At 38.7% G+C, this 21,531-nt stretch overlaps 1 protein-coding gene across 1 annotated transcript in view; it reads left to right on the forward strand.

Moving 5' to 3' along the window:
* Positions 1-19,341, forward strand: part of LOC101854938 (ATP-binding cassette sub-family A member 5) — a gene marked incomplete at its 5' end in the record, with an annotated part of 66,116 nt that extends 46,775 nt beyond the window's left edge. Inside the window, 12 exon segments of the mRNA XM_035968918.1 lie at positions 104-310; positions 3,288-3,329; positions 6,000-6,017; positions 8,179-8,400; positions 8,844-9,016; positions 9,686-9,761; positions 10,298-10,392; positions 11,541-11,660; positions 12,755-12,894; positions 13,599-13,697; positions 14,370-14,425; positions 17,000-19,341. Coding sequence (XP_035824811.1) covers positions 104-310; positions 3,288-3,329; positions 6,000-6,017; positions 8,179-8,400; positions 8,844-9,016; positions 9,686-9,761; positions 10,298-10,392; positions 11,541-11,660; positions 12,755-12,894; positions 13,599-13,697; positions 14,370-14,425; positions 17,000-17,122 — 1,371 coding nt within the window. The 3' untranslated portion in view covers positions 17,123-19,341.
* Between the last annotated feature and the right edge of the window lie 2,190 nt (positions 19,342-21,531).

Genomic DNA, 21,531 nt, shown 5'->3' on the forward strand with positions numbered 1-21,531 from the left:
TCAGTGACGCCTCTATTCATGGACCCTTATATGTGCCATAAAACTCTTTAATGAAAATTTTTACAAATTTATCTCCTGGTCTATCATTTCCCCACCCCCACAGCCTGTGATCCATGCTATGTGGATGTACTGGTTGCTGCGAATCCTAGACATCAAGAAGACCGGAGGCAGAGTTTTGGAGGCCTTCCCCTGCTTATCAAAGTCAAAGTCATTTGTGCAGTCAAATAACACAGATGTGATCAACAATGAGGACAACGACGTAAAAGCGGAGAGAGTTCGTGTGGAGGCCATGAACACGTCTGAGGATAGGGTAGGTTGGTGGGAAGACTTTGTCAGAGAGAGGGGGGAAAAAGAAAGGGGTGGGATGATGGGATACAGGGCTCCCCATCATTACGAATTTGGTGGAATTGTTACGACTTTTATTCAATTTTTACGAAAATATGATTGTAATGTCCCTGATTCTGATTTCTTTAAAATTTTGGCTACCCCAACCCACTGAAAACCTTCCTGGTGTATCAGTTATAAAAACTACCAGACCTGGACAGTCTACATCAGTAGGCCACGCACAGCTGTCGAACTTTAACATCCTCTTTGCATTGAGCCCTTGGAGTCGCTCAGTGCCACTTTGCCCTTAGAAAAACATTAGACTTTAGAAGTGCCAAAGCCAGGAGTAAAGCAAACATTGGGTTGACTAAGTGTTCGGAAAATTCCTGCCCTTTTGTGTTGTGGGTGATAGCGTAGGCCAATGGGAGAATTTTTTAAAAATGAATTAATTCTTGGTTTGAAACTCGAAACAGCAACAGTGGGTGTGGGGCATGGTGTGTTGTAATGCACTATCAGGATCGGTGGCATGTCGCATGTTTTGTAGTTCCAAAAGTTTCTTTTGCTTTTGTGAACAGGAACCCTTCTTTTTTCTTAGTTTGACAATGACGAGCTTGGCGAGACCTTTTTTTCTTCACGCCTTTATTTACTTTACATTTATACTTGACTTCAACCCCTTTCCTTAACAGCCTAGGGGAGAAGACTATCCGCAACCATATTTCAAATTTTAAAGTCAGATTACTAATTTTTTATGTGTTAATTATTAAACATATGCTGGTAGGTGGGCCGCCCTGGGGAGAAGTTATACTTTTTAATTCTAAAATCTCTTGAAATTTCTTCACCAATGACATCTGCTGTCATGAAATCCATTAGCTCTTAACTTGTATGATTAGATAAAAGCGGCGTTTCACATTGCTGTTCACTGGATTTCTGGACCCAGAAATGGCTCCTTATTGTAAGGGTTAGGGGGGGGGGGGGCTCTTTTGAGTGTAAATGTTGGAGGGTGGTTAATAGTAATAGAAAGGGTTGTGGATATGTACATTTAGGATGGTTCAGAGAAACTGGACCAACTTACAGTAGATTAACTGAGTTCCAGTTTGAGCCATAATGTAACAGTGCCAATGGACTCTTATTCTTGCACAAGTCTAATAATTGGTAATAGTAACAAAGTTTGTTTTGTCAGTTCTGAATGTTTTCTTTGTGGAGCCCGCACCCTATAAGGATTGCATCGGGCTGTGTTTAGAAACATACTCTGATAAAATTAGTTTCAGTTATAAGATAACCATTCCTTTTTTTACAAATCTCTTGACTATACATAAAAGAAGGGAAGAAACGGACTAAAGGATTTTATGATTATACTGATATTTTTCTGTGACCCTTTGGCGTCCTCTTTAACAAAAGTCGACAGTGTTTTGTTTTTCAAATGGAGTATGTGTTGAGGAATAGTTTCTTTTTCTCCAACCAAGTGACTAGAGCAATCTTTTTCAGAGGTGATTTTTTTTAGAATTGTACGTTGGTGCTTTCCCTTATGGCCTTTGATCTCCCTGCTGGGTTGTTTTTTTTTAGAGTTCTCAGAACTGTCCATTTTACATTTCTTTAGAACACCCAGTTTCAGTTCGGTCGTACTCAGATTCAAGGATTTCATACTTCGGTAATAGACTCAAACTTTCATCTTCATCCTGATTTGCTTCATACACTAATTTGCCACAAAGACAACCCAGCCCCCTCCTCACCCCCTGCCCCTCCCTTCCGCATATTGCTTTAATGAAGAGCTTTCCAAACAAGCTTTTGTTGCCATATTGATGTCACTCCCGCACTCGCCATGTCAAAGTTATGGACATGTTAGTGTGACTTTGTACTCCTGCTGATGGTAGAAATATGCCCATTTTGTCTGCCTGTGATACCTTCTTTTTTTTTCAGAGATTAGAAGTTTACCTTTGTTGTCTAATTTTCTGCGTTAACCTGGCAAGCCACAAGAACGTGAAATGAGTGAACAAACTCAGTGTAGCCTAGTGAGTGTAGGAAAGTAAAGGCGTGCGCGGGGTATATAAAGAGACGCGAAATTTGAACCGGCCTTCCGAGCCGCGACTTAAGTCTAGGCTGAGCAGGGATTGACGCTACTGGTGGGTCAACGCAGTGATCTCATTAAAACATTTTAATGTAAAATCATGCCAGCTACGAAACAGCAATGAAATCCTTTCCTCTGGCTATGTCTACTATGAAACAGTAAAAGTTGTTAGTGTTAGGCTATAATTTGGAAAAGTGTTGAAAACTTGGCACTAACATAGTCACATAGTCGGCTTGTTTACTCCCCTGCCACTTTTGTAGGCTAGTCAGTCCCTTCTCTCCCAACGCTTGCTAGCAGATCTTAGCCATATGGATATTAATGCACACCTTTTTGTTTTCTGAATGCGAGCCTCAGTGTGCCATTGGGCAAATCTAGCAGTTGACCCAAAGGAATTGAGGTGCACAAGCCCTGTAAGACTGGGAATGAGGCCACAGAGGGTTCTGTTGTTTTGTAATCATTATTGGAACTTTAACTCCTTTCTGAGTTTAGAGGTCCTATAAGAAAGTTTTGTACTGAACGCTTTTGAGTTCCCTCAACTTTGTAACTGGTTTAAAGGAACTTCATGTGCTTTGGCGAGTTCCCAGTGTGGTTTTTTTATTTTGCTTTGCAAGACAGGTTTATGTTTTGAAATATATACTTTCCAGTATTTATTTCAAATTTTCATCCCTCTGACAATTGTATGACTTCTGGAGCCAGCCCTTGTAGGGATTATGATAATATAAATTCAGCTTTTTCCAGCATTTAAAGGTCAAACTTTAATGGCAATAGCAAATTTTGCAAGTCTTAATTATTATGTAAGAAGAGAAGTGAAGACTTTGTTTGCTGCCAGTCCAATGCATTTGTCTTTCAACTTTGAAAGCAAAAGTTGTTATCACATCATGTTTTTCTTTTCATTCAGAGCCAAAGTCCTGCTTTCAGACTAAATGGCATGTCACCAAAGGTACATTGACTTGTCGTATTCATGTAACCCATACCCTTGTTTTATGTTGTTTTGTTCCACATTATGAATGGTGTGTTCTTTGGTTTCTCATTAGATACCTCTGAATCATGCTTTTCGGGGGGTGTCAACAGCAATATGGTAATTAATCTTAATTTGATGAGTTTCTTCAAAAGCAACAATGATCAGGGAACTGTTTTAGGCGTGTAAAGGGACGGATTAGACAGATGCACTGACACTTTCAGAGAGACTTGTGCCAACAGTGTGTTTAGAAAGTATGATATTCCTACATAACACAGAGTGTAGCATACCCTTAAGTGACATGGAGCATAACGTATCTGTGTCTGTAACATGAGGTACCGTGTACCCTTAAGTAACATTGAGTACTCGCATTTAACAAGACCTATTGTGTAACTATGTGTAGTGTGGTGTGTGATGTTCCCTTATGTAACATGAGATATATAGTCATTACGCTCATAAGATAATTGCCCAAGTCACTTTTGGCTGATTTGGAATTTTTAGTTGTGAAAGAAGAGCAGATCCAAGCCAGTTGGTAATATAGTTCACTTGGACAAAAGAATAATCCAGATATAAAATCAGTTCACACGTTCATTGTTCAAAAGGAAGTTTTTTCTCAAAATGGCTAAACATGACTTTTATCTCATGAGCGTGACGTAGCGTACTCTTGTACAGCATGGGGTATAGTGTACCCTTGTGTACCTGGTGTAAAACCTTACTGTGTTTAACAACATGTTGCATAGTGTACCCTTAATTAAAGAAAACGGTGTATAGAGGAACCATTTGCCCTATCAGGTAAAGATTTCCTGTATGTTTCATGGGATTTAGCCTATAGAACAGGGATTGCCAAACTGTGGCCTGCAGGCCTGAATCCTACTAGTGAGGTCAGTTCATCTGGCTTGCCACCCTGCAGGGGGGGGGGGGGGACTTTCAAGATGATGTGTCAGACTTGTGTCACCAAAATAGTTAAATCATTTAATTGAACTCTACAGTACAAATTACATTGAGCATTTATAGACATCATAACTTCTAGCTTATGTACCACACTCTTGCTTGGTTTGAAGGTAACAAATCTTATATTTCACACACCAGTGTATTGTATTGAATGAAACAGTGATCTGATCCACCCTTTTCGTTTTCTGTTATCCGGCCCACTTTGAACAAAGTTTGCTGACCACTGCTCTAGAATATAGTGTGCCTCTAGGTATCATGCGATGAATGAGTTTAAGTTGAAAAGAAGTCTGTATGACATGATTGAAGAAGTTGTGGATGGATACTGTGGAGGAGTAGAAGAGAAATAAGAGCAGAGAGTAGTGCCTTGAAGCTACAATGTGAAAAAAGAATAGGTTGTTGGTTTCTGCTGATAAGTACTGGATTTAAGGAAAAACATTGTATTGGGCTTCCTTTGTTTCTCCATACTTTTTTTCTTTCGAGTGCTTCTTGAATTCGTGATTTAAGATATCTGCAAATTCAAGTCATTCACACAATATTACAAGGGACCTTTCTGTATTGGTACCCTTTTTTTTTCTTCCCCCCCTTGCCCATTTATATGAGATTGACGCCATCTGAAAAGTAGATAAAAGTGCATGTGATAGTGTCCAATAGTGTATTATATGCATACTTACTATAACAATTAACTGTACTCGCAGATAGAGATTCCAGGATTATAGATGTAAGTCATTAATCTGAGAGCGGTGATGATTTTAGAAATAATAGTGGTGATGATTGATAATGAGCGATTGCGTTTAAGTAATGTTAGCGTTAGTCCTATCTTCCTCTGCTCCATTGAGTCTCGAGGGATGTGACCCTCTGTCCCGTTCCCTACTGGAACCATCTAAATGGTCGCCATGAAGTTCCGAAATGGTGGGCTCAGTCTCTGCTAAGGTGTTAGCCTATTCTATCGGTCCAAGACAAGTGTAGAGAGGAGCTAAGTGGGAAGACAGTATAGTGGCAGGTATGTTAGGGTATTTGTAAGCGGGTTGTAGGTAGCAAGTTGGCAGATTATGATCTTTAAAAATGCAGCATTCTACTCCCTGATCATTTGCCCTGAGTATTCTTTTTGAGTCCAATTGAGCTTGCTGAGATTCTGACACAGGACCCTCGAACCCGAGTCGAGAGGGCACAATTTTCTGTATTGGTACCCAAATATGTGTATGACTCTGAGCAACTCAGATTGCAAAACCAAAACGTTTGTGAAAAACAAAATGAACGTAATGTGAGGAAAAAAAACAAAAGCAGAAAAAAGCCGGCGTGCAGTATGTGTTGTGTTGTGCATGCTCTAACTTAGATGGTAAAGGTTTTAATGCTTTGGCTGTGCTGTTCGTTGTATAATTTCTTCTTGTTAGCTTGCTTTGACATGGAATTAAAAATTTATTTTTTTCAGTTAGTAAGTTGTTATGAAATTTGTACTCACCAAACCTACTCTTCTAAGATAAAATTTTTATGTCTTGAATATTTATTTGAAAAATTCATGTTGAAATTAACAATTTATAATGTTTAATTTAAGCTACAATTCTTTTTCTATCTTTATCGGACATAAATTTTGTAGGTCAGCCAATATAAGTTGTCTGCAGTGGTTCATAGTGCTCGCTGAAGCAACTAAGACCAAATGAGTTACAAATTCTAATTAAAAATGGAAACTTCTTTCTCTTCAAGCATCTTCAGACCAAAAAGGAAAGTGCAGAGTTTAACACTTGCTTTTCATACTCGTCTTTTGCTTTGTACTCCCTAGTGAACATCAGCTTTGTTGTGATTTCCTTGTGTAATTGTTTTATATCTTGTTATCAGTTTTTCTTTCATAACCCTTTGAACCCTGACTTAATGGCCCTAATTAAAATTTGATCCTCCATCTGGCATCCTGAGCCACTGTAAGCATTCATGTGTTGGCAAAAGATACTTGCAGAACTTATTTTGTCTCTTAGTTCAGTTAGTAAGTTGTAATAAACTTCAAAAGTAACATCTTTAATGAAATTCTTATGTCTTATGTAATTGTTTTAAGAGAATTATTTTAAAAAGAACAATTTGTAATGAATGCTACTAGATACATTGAAACACTCCTAAACAATCCTGATCATGATATGGATGGTACTATGCTCTACCTGTAACTGGAAAAAAATAGGTGGACTTTTTTTTGTGGTATAGATAACAATATAAAAGTACTGTTGGCAAACTTTTTTATTTTCTGCCATAATCTTAATTAGAGGTTGATATTTTCTTAGTTTTTCATTTTTGAATTGAACAATTTTCAAGAAAGCATTCACATGGTTAGAACATATCACCACTGATATAATAAAAAGTAAAATCAAATGTCTTAAAACTCTATTACAATCTTGTGGTGTCAGTCCTATCAGCAAGTGCTGCTTCTTCAGTAAATTAAATATACCGTACAGATGGGGAGAAATGCCCCGGCCCTCATAAGATGGCATGTGGTGAGGAGGTGAAATTGGGTCAAAGGGTTTAAGTGTTTAAGGAGTTAAGTGTCCTGTTGTTTTAATTGACTGTGGTGGTTTAGTTTTTGTGTTTGCTCATATTTCAAATGGATGGATGGGGCTGTCTCATGTAAAGCTTCTGAGATGTGTATTTTATATTTGCCTATAGAGGATGAATTTATTGAATGTCTGATGGCATAAGCTTGTTCTGATACATATTTGTGCTAAATCATGCGCATAGAGCTTCTTTTTTTAATTTTTTTTTTAGAAAATGGAAATGCCTAGCATATGCTATTTACTTACGTTTTAGTTGATTTTTTTTCTTCTTTTCTTTCCCTGTGTTGTTTCTGTCCTCGGGTCTTACTTTTTTCACTGCACTAATGTTGTTTCTGCCCTCGGGTCTTACCTTTTTCACTGCACTAAATGACCATAATTGTATTGATGTGCTTCTCTTTTCTCTAACTAAACCAAAATGGTATTTGTATTGTATGTTGTTGTTGTTATCGATCCAGCAACATCTGGGCTCTCGCCCTTCTCTCCAATGCCATGTAGTGATAAGTGCAGGTTTGCTGCAGTTGCTGTAATGTTCCGTAGAGTGTTGTAATTTGTATTGTATAGATGAGATTTAGTTATGTTCAAAGAAAGTTTGTATAATAGTATATAGTGGGTGGAGGTCAAGTGGTAAAGACTTGTTGAGCTTGGATATTTTCTGGCCTTGTGTTTTATCGGCAGTGAAGAAGTACTTTTGTTATAGTTATGTACTAACGCTTTTTTCACAAATGTTAGGATTTATCAGGAGACATCTCATTTCTGTAAATGCTTCATTATAAATTTTTTTGGGGCTAATTTTTCTGATAAATGTTTTAACAACCTCCTTCTGTTTCTTTTGTGAAATGTTTTTCTTCCTGTGTATATACTTGCCTATCTGCTAACCTGTCTTTTCATCCATTTGTCTAACTATCTAACTAACTAATTGGTGTTCGGTTATTATCTTGCTTCCTCAACCATATCTATCTCTAATAGAAAAGTGGGTGGTTGGAGGATGCCACTGGTAGGCCCTATTTCTTTCCTATCCCTCCCATGTATCTATCAGTTTTTATGTTTCGGAGGACTGAATTGTGTCTATGTGCTTTTCTTTATTAAGACAAACAACAATCCAAAAAGGAGATTCCTGGTGGGCGGTTTGCAGTAGCTCTGGTTTGGTTTGCTCCTTCTTTCCTATCAAACACCTATCGCCCATACCTCTCCTTCTTTTATTTGTATATTACAATCTAGAAACGCTTCTAATCCTCTGCACTCCTTTGACCTAATTGTGTTGCAAGTGCCGTGAAACTTCTACAAAACTAAATAAAAGACTCCTGATGGTTTGAAAGTTTTCTCACATTCGCTGTGTTGTGTTGTTGCAGGAGCCAGTTGCCTTTATGTCACAACTGCGCAAAGTGTTTGAGAAGCGCACCAAGAGCAAGGGCATGTGCAATCCTGCTCCCGTCAAGTCGAAGGTGGCGGTTCGAAACCTGAGTGTTGCAGTGGACGAGGGAGAAGTGTTGGGACTGTTGGGACCCAACGGTGCGGGGAAGAGCACAGCGCTCAACATGATGATTGCAGAGACGGGGCCCACTTGTGGAAAGGTGAGAAATGTTTTAGAAACATCTAAAGGTGCGACTTCTTGAAAATTCAATAATTCTGAAACATGTAATCGAGATGTTACTAGAAAAATTTCCCCCTGGGGCAATAAAGTATCATCTATCTCATATTATGTTATGTTATCTTATCTTACTCTTACATTGTCATCCTCTTTTGTCTTTTTCACCTTGATATTGGGTATAGATCATATCCGCTCTAACATGTATTGTCACACAGATGGTGGTCACATCATCCGCTCTAAACATTTTATTGGTGGCCTAGTGGTTCGGCTCTCAGACTCGCAACTGTGTAAGGTCGTGGATTCAAATAAAGTGTAAAGCACATACAGCTTTCTGTCGAGCGGGGATATGTGCTATACAAATGTTATTTATTATTATTTTTATTATTATTATTATTACTATTGTCCATTTGGTTGTTGTGTACCCAGGTGGTGATTGGCGGCCACAACATCCGCTCTAACATGCTGTCTCTCTTGGAGTCCCTGGGCTACTGCCCGCAGCACGACGCCCTCTGGGAGCTGATCACCCTGGAGGAACACATCAAGTGCTTCGCGGCCATCAAAGGTGTGGCTCCCCAGCACCTGGACTCAGTCACAGATTTGTGAGTTATGTCTAATTATGTGTGTTTTTGTTCTTGCCTGTTGGGTTTTTTAACTCCTTCTCTGTCAATGTGTTTTAGCATAACTATGTGAGTGGTTGATGGGTGCTCTGGTGTGGTTTACTCCTTCTTTTCTATGAAAGGTGTGGCGCCCCAGCACCTGGACACAGTCACAGATTTGTGAGTGATGTTTTATTACCTATGTTTTTGTTCTTTTCTATTGTTGGGTTTTATCAACTCTTCCTCTGCCAGTGTATCACAGCAGAACTATGTGGGTGGCTGGTGGGTGTTCTGGTGTGGTTTGCTCCTTCTTTTCTATCAAACATCTATCCTGCTTTTCTTCCTTCCTTCTTTTTTGTGTTTGTTATTCTCTTGCTTCACCTCACATCTTCACCCTTATGTAGGCATATGACCTAATTGTGTTGCAAATGCAGCAAAACTCATACTTAAACATAATGCAAGCATGACTGTCTCTTTCTTCATTTCCTGTGTAAGGACCAAATTCAGTAAGAGTACAACTTTTTTTCTGTCACATTATCTTTTTTTTTGTGGATGATAAAAGTATCTTACAGGGTGCCGTTGCCGAGTGGAAAGATCTACCAATTTGGAATTTTATTTTTGAACAGCTCTGCTTATAAATCTTACAACTTGCTCTTGATTTCTTTTCTACAGCTACATTTCTAGTCTCAAGCTGGAAGAACATAGGAAAAAGAAAGCAAAGAAACTTTCTGGAGGAACTAAGAGAAAGGTAAAATTCATGCAGTTGAGATGTTTAGTGCTGTGAAGATGGGCATGAATTGTTTCTGCCTACTGTAGGTAAAATAGACATGTCCCAACCAGAAAACCTTTGCTTACACTCGCAAAAAAAATAGATGGAACTTTTCAGTCCATATTTCATGTTTTCCTCTGGAATATTTTTTCATTTGGTGGGACCGAAACATAATGATTTGTTACACATCTCTTGAGGATAAGAGTTTCTGATCATTATTGCATAATGTTCTTTCCATCTCCTTAATTCAGTTTCAGTGTTTTCACATCCTCACAGAAATTTATTCAGGCTTTCTATGATGATCTGTAATTGAACAATCTGAATAATATCCAATTCAATTTCACAGACTTTAATTCATATCAGTGTAGCTCTTCACTAGCTTGCTTGAGACTGTGTAAACACTTTGATAACATTGTAGATTCGATGGGTAAAAGGTTAATTGAATTTGAATTTGCTTACGGAGTCTACAAATAAAAGACAAACAAATATCATGTTGATCCTTAATGTGTCCACAGCTGAGCTACATCATGAGCATTCTGGGCTCTCCCCGCCTTGTCCTCATGGATGAACCGTCAACTGGCATGGACCCCCAGTCCAAGCGATTCCTGTGGTAAGTGTGCTTCCAAGAGATCATGGTTATCTCTTTTTCTCCGAGGGGGGTAGGGTAAACCCACTATGCCGGGGTCCTCTTTTGGTACTAAATCCAAAAATGACAAAAACGCCACTAAATGGGTCATTAAATCAAAGTATGTAAATCTGTTTTGATAGCTCTTCATCTAATGAATGAACTCCCAGTGAAAGAGACCTGTTTTCGGCAATTGCTGAAAAGTAATTTGCAGCGAAATCGTTGTAAAGGAATGTGGTTGAACTGCTGCCAGTGGTTCACTGGCACAGCAGTTCCAACTAGCGGCTTGAGATAAGGAGTTAAAGAAAAGTTGCCCCCTTCATTTCTAATAAAGCTAGCCTTTGAAGAAATTACATTAGCAAATTAAATTTCTTTTAAATATATAGAAAAGAAATAACATAAGACTAAAATAGAAAGCAAAAAGAGGCAGAGCAAGAGTATTACTTACATAACTGTAAGAGATTGATGAAGGGAGAAGACCAGGATTATATAGTTTTTTGTTAGAATGTCTGAGCGGAGAAATGAGTGGTGTACCAGGACCATCACTGTCTGCTTCTGATCTGGCTCTTGAAGAAGATAGTCTAATTCTGGGCTCATTTTTATTTGTTTCGTGTTTGTTTGCAGGGACACCCATAACTGTGAACCAGTGTATAAAAAACACATATAGTAGGCTTTTAGGAGTCTGAGTACTTTAGCATGTTTTTGTGTTGGAAAGTAATATGTATTCTCTGTTTTCTGGTATTGCTCCTCATGAACGTGTTGATGTAGGAAAACAATGGACTTTCTTGACTGGATTTGTGAATAATGATGAGAATGATGTCCATAAATCAATGGGAGTCTGGTCCCTTACCATTATTTCGCATTATTATTGCAGGACTGCTTTGAATAGTTTGAATTCATTGAATTAAAAAAATGAAATGTGTGTGGAGGGTTTAGAGAGGGAGGGATTACTTGATCAATGTCCATCATCTTGACCTAAGGACTGGATTGATAACAACAACAACAACAACTTGACCTAAGGCATGAGAAGAGTCTGGGGTTGGGTTTTTTTGGTATTGAAAAGTTGGCAGCTGTGGTCATGATCAAGATGGTCTAATTCTGGGCTCTTTCTTTTGTGTCATATTTGTGTACAGGGACACCATCAGCTCCAGTTTCCAGAACACGAACAAAGGTGCTATCTTAACTACACACTACATGGAGGAGGCGGACGCGCTGTGTAGCCGTGTTGGCATCATGGTCAATGGACAGCTACAGTGAGTACAGCACACCCGTGGGCTCAGAGTTTCTACAGTCTAGACATACATGGTGAAATCGGCAGGATAAGGAAATCTTTTCATTATTTATATGACTTTCGCTTTGTACTTGTTTTGAATACAAAGAAAATACATATGCACAAGAAAAGTTTGGGACCTGAAAATCTGTTCCCTATGTGTTTGGTTTGCTATGTGTATGTGTTCGCTATGCTGCCCTAGGCTGACAAAACACCTTTTTTTTTTCATTTTGCCTCCAAAATATTTTATTTTCTAAATCGAAAACCTGATCAGTTACCTTACTTACGCAAAAAAATCAAAGGGAAACTATGACTAATTTTTTAATAAATTCGAATTCAAATTTTGGAAGAACCCTATTTTTCAATGGTAGCACTGACAAAAAAACATTTTTTTCTCAAAACTGCTGTGAATGAAAAAAAAAAGTTTTGTCAGCTTGCGATGTATGTGTGTGCTAGACTCTGCTTTTGCCCTTCGACTGAAATGTATCTCTGTGCGGCCCCTTGTCAATTTTGGCATCATTATTTCCTTTTAGCCGCTTTAAAGTTTAGCCAAGATTATCCCTTTTCTGCGCTAGAAAGTTTATATTTGTTTTAAGCTTTGTCCCTTTCTCTGTCTCACTATAGACTGCATAAAGCTCTTTGATAACACTATAAAGCAGTTCTGGCATTTAAAGGTTTAATTTCAGTGCAGTGTCTTGTCTTGTCGTCTTCCCTTTTCAAATTGTTCTGACTTTCCTTTAATGTTTTATATCTTCAAAAACATCCACTACAGTGTGGTCAAAAGTTTGTGTTGCAACTTATTGAATTGTCAAATATTTCTTCAATTATCGAACATGTGTAGAGTGTCCAGCTTTTGCACAATGACATGTATCAATTTGTCTTAACAGGTAAATATTTTTGTAAACATCTGTCGCTTATATTCTATTCTAGAAAATTCCATAACAATAAAAATTTTGGTTCTGCTGTGCTAAGCTGCTGACCTATTCTTGGTGCTAAGAGGGTTAATTTTCTAAAAACTTGTTAAAATGACAAAGGTGTTTGTGCAATGATGCTGACAAACTGTTTTTCCTTTTCCAGATGTCTGGGCTCCACTCAGCACCTCAAGGACACGTATGGTAGCGGCTACATTCTGGAAGTGAAGCTGACGGGCCACGAGGCAGGCAATGTGGAGAGACTGATGGATCAGCTGGAGGCTCACCTCAAGACCTTGTTCCCAGGTAAACTCAAACTCTCTGCAGGTGAACACCTCTATTTAATACTTTTATCTCACATAGAGGGTGCGGTGGCGGAGCGGTTAGTTCGCTCGTCTCTGAAGCGGAATATCTGGGTTCGAGCCTCAGTTCGGACACTGACGCGGATTTTTTCGCCCCCCAACCTGCCCACCCTGCAGTAATGGGTACCTGACTTCGTGTTGGGAAAGTAAAGGCGGCATGGAAAGGTACTGGCCACCCTACCACAATATTATGCAGAAGGTCCAAGAAGTTATTTCACTAACGAGGCAATCTCCAATGTCTGGATCAGATGTGGGAACAACTTTACTTTATCTCACATAATTGGCAGAGCACAAAATTTTATCCCCACATAGGAAGCAGATGGGGAACATCAGTACCATTAATGTATCTCTGCAAAAACACTGTGATCATTATATAATTTTTAGGACATTGGGAAAATTGAACGTGAAAATCACTCATGTACGTTAAATAGGAATGAGAATCAGAACTTTTTCCCTATCAAACATCTATTGTCCTTTTCTCTCCTCCTTTTTTTTGTTTTTTACTCTCTTGTAACACCTTTTATCTTTGGCACTTATGTGACTTAATTTTGTTGCAAGTGCTGTTCCTAATAAAACAAGACTAAACTAAAAGCACTACTTATTTCTTCCGTCATTCTTTATTTCATTTGTTCGTTTGTTCCCTCCCAGGTCTTGACATGGTGGAGAGGTTCATGGAAAGAGCCCAGTACTCGGTGCCAAGAGACGATGTCAAGTCGCTGGGAGTAACTTTCTCAAACTTGGAAGAATGTAAGCATGGGATATATATGTGTCACAACACAAAATCGGGCGCTCGTTAACTGATGGGCATAGAGAGTTATTGTTATCACCTTAAAGGTTGTTTATTTGCCTTGCTTTCAATGAAAGAAAATGTCCATCTATCGTGAATAGGGGTCGAGATGTTTGTGATTGAAGGAGATGGGGGTCGCCTCGTTTCAGAGGTAGAATACGTTTTTAAAAATGGCTGCGAAAATAGCCTGAGAGTCCTTGGAAATTGCAACTTTACATTTTTATTTTGTGCCTTCAATCAGTGTTTTTTTTTTAGTGTTGTTCTAAAAAACAAAAATTCTATAAAAATTGTCAAACTGGCGGAATAATGCAGCTTCGATTTTATTATTTTGACGAGCGCCTGATTTCACTGCAATGCCTCACATATGCCTCTCGACTGACTGGTGTAAGACTCCGCTACATGCCATTTTGAAATTAAACGTATGAAAAAGTCTTTGACTAATCAATTGATCTGTACGTGTCAAAGTCAGTTCGTATTTTTTTATACCTGGTTTCCTATTTCTGGGCTTTTCTGTTTTCCTTTTGAGTTTTTTTTGTTCTGTTGTCTTGCCTTTCTTAGTTATATGAAAACTAAAATGCAACAGTTCTAGTCTTTATTTGATTTGGCTGAAAAAATATTTTTCTTCTCCACAGGTAAACTTACGCATAATCTGGAGGAATACAGCTTCAGTCAGAGCACTTTGGAGCAGGCAAGTTGTCGAAATATATTTACTCCCCTGTGTCTTATTTTGGGGCACGCACTCATACACACACATGCACACTCACATGTAGGCCTACATACGCACACACGTGTACACACACACACACACACTCACACACACACACATACACACGCTCACTTATTCACTCATGCACTCACTCACTCTCTCACACACTCAAACACACACACACACACACACATACATACACACACTCACTTATTCACTCACATACTCTCACACACACATTCAACACACACACATACACACACGAAGTACATCATCAGTTTCTTACTTTACAGACTCTAGTAGACAGGTACCTTACTGGTGGGGTCACTTGTAGGCTCTACTTGTTTTCTTTCCCTCTGATGTACCTGTGTTGATCTTACTTTAGCCCAACATTTGATGACCATGATTGTGCCAGTGTGCCTATCTTTACCTGAATCAATTTGTCACCATCCACCCATCTTTCTGCCCTTTACTAGAGAGTACTACTGTTATAATTGTTTTTGTGTTTGTATACTTTTCTTTGATAGAATGAACGAAAGGGTCCTGTGTCGTGTTGAATTTGTTGTCTGTGCCGAGCTCTTAACTCTTTCCGGACTGAAAGAACTACACTGGCTGCCAATAAAAGAAAGGATTAAATACAAAACTGCCGTTCTCTGTTTTAAATGTATAAATGATAGTGCACCTTTTTATCTTAAAACATTCCTGGAATTATATAATCCACCTAGAGCCCTTAGATCAGCCTCTGACAATCTAATTCTTAAAACTCCAAAACAAAACTACAAAACATACGGCGAGCGTTCCTTTTTGTTCTTTGGCCCCAGGTATGGAACGAAATCCCATATAAAATAAGATCTGCCCCAACAATTTCCATTTTCAAAAATCAGCTGAAGCATTTTTTATTCACAAAAGCATACCTGTCATAATGATGTACTGTGATATATATGCATGTGTATGCCAGACTGTGAGACTGAAGAAATAGCGAGTGAGAATGAGAGAGAGAAAAAGAGAGAGATAGAGAGAGAAAAGAGAGAGAAAAGAGAGAGATAGCGAGAGAGGGAGAGAGAAAGAGAGAGAGAAAGGGAGAGAGAGAGAGGGAGAGAGAGAGACAGACAGAGAGAGAGAGAGAGGTAGAGCGGAAATGTTTTTCTATCTGTATAGAATTAATGTTTTAATGAATGTTTCTAGTTACTCACGTTTCAACTGTATTTTGACTGTTCGTGAATTTATATTGCATTGTATATTTTTAGTGAACACATTTTCAACCTCACTGCGAGACTGTTTTTCTGGTATAAAATTTTACACATATGCATTTATATTATATGTATAATACTTTGTTTTACGTACACATTTGTGTCGATTAATTTTTAAGATGTGATGTCTTTTTCATTGTAATGCGCATTGAGCATCTTTTAGGAAATGGAAATGTGCAGTATAAATGCTATTTATTATTATTATTATTATTATTAATTGTTTTGGGGTCTAGAGGTAATTAACTTGTGGCTCGATTTGGCTACACGGGTCATGTACAAATTAACTTCATATAAGCATAATCATCACTCAAAACGTAACATATGATATATCAAATTGAAGGAAGTTGAATAAGGAGTACCTTCCAACATGAAACAATGATTAATTTTGAAGCTAAGTATGCATTACTAGGGTTTGAAATGGTGATGGTCGTGAGAAAAATACATTTGACGGAAAAAATTACACACACTAAACATGTGAAAGCAAATCAGCGTAGCTGTCTTATCATATACAGGCCAAGAGCAGACTCCAAAAATTTTTGAATATGCTGCTTTTTATTTGAATGCAATATTCCAATTTTTGTGTCAGTCATGATGTTTATACTGAGTCCGGTTAGATCGTTTTCTTGATGCAAGACCACAAGAACTAATTGGCTCGTTTTTCGCCAGAACAACGCTTTGACAAAGTGAAACTCTGTGTTTTCGTTTCCTAAACCCTTTCCAAGTTTTCAATAACAATAAAAAGTACTTATAAATAATGGATCATGTTAAAACGAAACAATACTAAGGCACCCCATTACAGCCGATATATCGGCGATAGATACGTCCACAAGGGGTGTGGACTCGCGGCGATATATCGGCGATACGTCCGGAAAGAGTTAATTGCTTTTGGAGCATCAGTTGAGAAGCATGAATTTTTTATTATTAAAAGAAAATTCCCTTTTAGATATTGCTTTGTTTGAAACCTTTCTTGAGTCCTAATTTCTCTCATCTGGGACCGGCCTTGTGGTGTGCTTGTTAGGCTCTTTGCCATTACATTTATATAGAAGACCTGTGTTTGATTCCTAAATGGGGTAGTTTTCTACGGAGTACCTGTCTGAATGTTTTAACCAGCTCAGCCTTGCTGGCCTCTGACAGTCAAGGTCATAGCAGCCTGCCTCCTAAATGTTATCTGAATTGTGATGATTGATGATTGGGGGAGGCAAGGTGGGAAAGGGGGGGGGGGGGCGTGTTAAACATTTCCTTTTTTTAAAAACCTTTTTAAGTCAGTGATAAAACTGTAATTTTTGTCCGATCTCTGTACCACTAGGTGTTCCTGTATTTTGCCAAACAGCAGTTGGAGGAGGGCAAAGAGGAGATGGTAAACACCAGAGAATCGGCGTTGCCCACCTCTCTGAGGCGACGTAAGACAAACGGAGCTGTGGACGTCTGAGCAGTATCTATTTCAATAAGAAACAAATAATAGTTAAATTGAGTCACTCTTTTGTGTCTTTATCTGTCCCTGTATGTCTTCTGTATCCTTTACCCAAAAAACTGTTTAATGTACTGTCTATGTATTGCTATTGTATTTTTGTGAAGCACTCCATGCCTGTGTTCTTTCATTGTGGTTTAGCGCTACATAAATATCATATGTTATTATTGTTATGATTACCATTTTTATTATATTATCTGGTCATTATATGGTGCCTTGAAGGTGACTTTATGTTCATTGTTGCTGTATTGTTTTGTTGAAACATTTAACTTATTGAACAAATCTCCATGATATATCTGTTGTTTTCAACACTGACAGTGTCCGAATTCTGACTATTGGTACAGGATATTTGGGTAATCACTGCTGTGATCAAAGAGTAAAAATAACTTTTGAAACTATAAAATTTCAGCACATGTTCTGGATTTGCAATATTGCAATGGAAGCTGTAGGCGTAGTATGATTTCTAATCAATGATGTTTTAGAAATGATTGCAATGGCTGGTTCAGATGTAGAATTGAGTTAAGCGATGAATGTGATGAAAAAGACATTCCTTATGTTATCCTTTCTGTTGAAGTACCAAATCTTGTCTTTTATTGCTTTTATTTATTGATGCGTATAAATTTTTGTCAAGCTTTTCTTTTTTTTTCTTCCTGTCAGACCCTGTTTCGTGTGTTCCTATTTTATCAAAAGTTGTCTCTTGGATTGAATTCAAATTTAGTAGTTTGTCAAAAAGACAATTGCTTTTTATTTACAACATCATAAATCCTTCGGCTCGGGCAGCGGCAGGGGAGCAGAGATTTAATTGTCAATTTACTGCCAGTAGACGGCAAGAGTGTCCAGCGAAACTCATTTGGTCCCCAAGTGGGTGTCCGCAGCGTGTGCGGTCGCAATGTCTGATCGGATTGCTTAGTGCATGAAGTATTACTGAAAATGTGATCTTTACGAATCGGAGCAAGTTTATTTTGACCCGGAAATGTTAGAAAAGAATATAAAAACTGCTTCCTTTTTTCTTTGACTCAGTTTTAGCTATTTTAAGAGCACTTTTCGTGCGTACACTGTTAAGTTCTTCATAAGATATGAAAATTGTTCATCTAAACGTGGAACATAATTCCGGGGTTGAAGACTTAATGCTCAGTGAGTTAAAGTCACTTCTTCCTGAACATCTGTCTTTTGTTTCTGTTTTTCTTTTCATGCCTTTGCTGAATACTAAATAACTGTTGTCGCAGCAATGTGCCTTTCTTTACTCAAACAAGCTAAAAATTTTTCCATCCTTAAGACAGGAATGAAAAGCAATGAGAAAGCCACAAACAGATAGGCGTAAAATGGTACCTTTCATCCTTCGGGTTCTCATATTGCTGCTTTATTGTTTGTACATATTTATCTGCATTGTCACTACTTACTGGAAGTTAGAAAAAAACCCACAACAGATTCCCTGGTCACAGCATGTTGTTGATATACATTGTTATTGTTTTTGTTATTTCGCATAGTGCAGTTCTTCCTATCAATGCCACACAATCCTTGTTATTGTTGTTGTAAAATCAAGATGCTATCATTGTTAGTGTTAATGTGTGCAGTGTAAACTTGAGTGTAACTGGCATCTGTATTGTAGCACACGGCAGATATATGTTGGTTTTCCGAATGGGGAAATTTTTCAAAGATGGTCTCTGCCTGTCTGCTGGAATTATATTGGCATGGGGTCTAAACCGGCCATGTAAAAGTATGGAATATCCCTCCATATTGAACAGGTTGATCATAAAATCTTCTTCTGAAAAATTTGTTTATCAAGCTGACTCATTGACTAGTCTGTTGATGAAATGTATAAATGAGTTTTATAACTCAAGTACAGTCGAACCTGCTCTAACAACCACTCATCAAAGACAATCACTTGTACAAACCACCATTTTCCACTTTCACCCTTGTGGGTTTTTTAAATATTATAATGGCACTGTCCAAGAGAGCAGACTGTCTAAGACGATCACTTTTCTTACTTTGATATATATAAATTATGTGTCCTTCAAAATTTGAAACTGAAAATTGTGAACTATTGTATCCTTTCATCTAGCTTTGTTAAACGCATTTTTGATTCCCAAAATGTTAAATTCGTGCTTGCTTTGTCACGTGATATGTCATGCCATGGAGTATCTTTTGCCTCCTCTGTTCTCATATAAAGATAGTTTTACACTTTTTGTCCCCCTGAATATTTTACAAGTGTGATGGCAAGATGAGTTTTAAGCTAGAGTAAAATGGCAATAAAATTGTCCTTAGGGTTTTTTATTTGTCCTTGTACCTCCTTTATGCGAGAAGCAACAAAACTACTTGAGGAGTTTGACCCACCCAAGAACAGAGAATCAATCACCAACATCAGCAGCGAACCTCCATATTGGCAGACATCATTAATCACAATAAGGACGAGACTTCTAGACCCTTCTTGTGACAAGACCACACCAGAAAAAATCCTCAGAACTATCGCCCTGGAGACAGTGGACTCGTATGCTGAAACTCCAATCCATGCATACACAGATGGGTCAGCAACAAACGCTACACGAAATGCTGGATACGGATCTACCATCAAATATTGAAACAACCTTGGAGAGAAGAAGCAGACCCAACTATTTGGCCCATGTGGAACATACAGCTCTAACTATGACGCAGAGAGAATCGCCATAGTAAAGACCCTGGAGCAGATCACCCAAGACTTTTTTGAAGGCGCAGTAACACCAGGGGATGTTGTTGTCTTCTCGGACTCAATGTCAGTACTCCAAGCCGTGGAGGGAGGAGGAGACTACAGAGGTGATGGGAACATCCTCAGCCTTGTAAAACAGATGGGCACTTCCTATGGCGTCCGGGTCACACTGCAGTGGGTGCCTGGCCGTTCTGGAATTGTCCGGTCCAGGCTTGACTATGGCTGTTAAGTCTACGGATCGGCAAAACCACACATCTTAAAAATGCTAGACCCAGTACAAAACCAAGGACTCCGCCTCGCTCTGGGGGCTTTCCGCACTTCTCCGATGGAGAGCCTCCAGGCCGAGGCCAACATACCGCCTCTCTCACTCAGACGCACACAACTCTCACTACAATATGCAATTAAACAGAGCTCAACACCGGAAAATCCAACGCACAACTGCATTTTTAAAACAAACCCTGAAACCATAAACAGATTCCAAAACAACGAAAAACTCATCAAACCCTTCGGCCTCGGAATCCTTGAGGACCTCAAAAACTTACACTTTTCCAAACAAGACATCCAACAATTTCTTTTCCCCAACCTCCCTCCGTGGCACCTCACCAAGGCAAAAGTGGACTTACAGCTGACCACACACAACAAAGAAAGCACAAACACCAAAACTTTTTAAGCAGAATACAAAAAGCTAATAGATAAATACCCCGGTGCGGAGCTCATCTTCACGGATGGCTCCAAAAAAGACAATGAAGTGGGTACCGCAGCCTTATCTCCCAACAGTACACACCAGAGGAAACTCCATCCTGAAGCCTCCATTTTCTCTGCGGAGGCCACTGCCATTGACATGGCACTGGACTCCGTAGAAAATTCTCCAAACAAATCTTTCCTAATCCTTTCTGACTCTCTGTCTTTCATCACCTCACTCACAAACTACACACTCTTACACCCAAAAATAGTTAGACTACAACAGAAAATTCATACACTATCCGAGACAGGAAAAAACATCATGTTCGCATGGATACCTAACCATGTGGGCATCTGAGGAAACAAGCAGGTAGACGACCTGGCGAAGAAAGCTTCATCCCTTCTGCTGGGATCAACGACAAACACTCTCCCACAGACTGACTTTAGAAATAAAGTCAAAAAGTACACCTCCAGTCTGTGGGAGAGCCACTGGGAAAAACTGAAAAACAATAAACTGAATATTATAAAACCCAAACTAGAACAGTGAAATCCTTCGGACCTCTCCAGAAGAGATGAAGTCATTTTTACTCGATTGCACATCGGACACACGGCCCTGACCCACAAATACCTCCTACAGGGAGATGAGAAGCCGTTCTTTTTCGGATACAACACAGATTTTACCTTTAGACACACCTTAATCGAATGTCTAGACTTTGGAGAGATCCGAAGGAAATATTATAAATGCAAGAAATTGCAAGACATTTTTTCCGGCGTTGGTCCCAGCAGAATTTTGAATTTTATGAAGGCCATTGGCCTTTATGGCAAATTGTAAAGCAAAACAATATGGTTGAAAAATATTTATTGTTATTTATAAGAGTTGTTTTAAATCGCAAATATATTTACACAAAATTTTAGTATTTTAGCATTTTAAAGTCTAATTTTCGACCAACCGTGCAGTGAACTATTGCGAATGCTACCAACTTGTGTTTCGCGCGCTCGTATGACC

Source organism: Aplysia californica, unplaced genomic scaffold (genome assembly GCF_000002075.1).
Source record: "Aplysia californica isolate F4 #8 unplaced genomic scaffold, AplCal3.0 scaffold00097, whole genome shotgun sequence".
Classification (NCBI taxonomy): Eukaryota; Metazoa; Mollusca; class Gastropoda; order Aplysiida; family Aplysiidae; genus Aplysia; species Aplysia californica.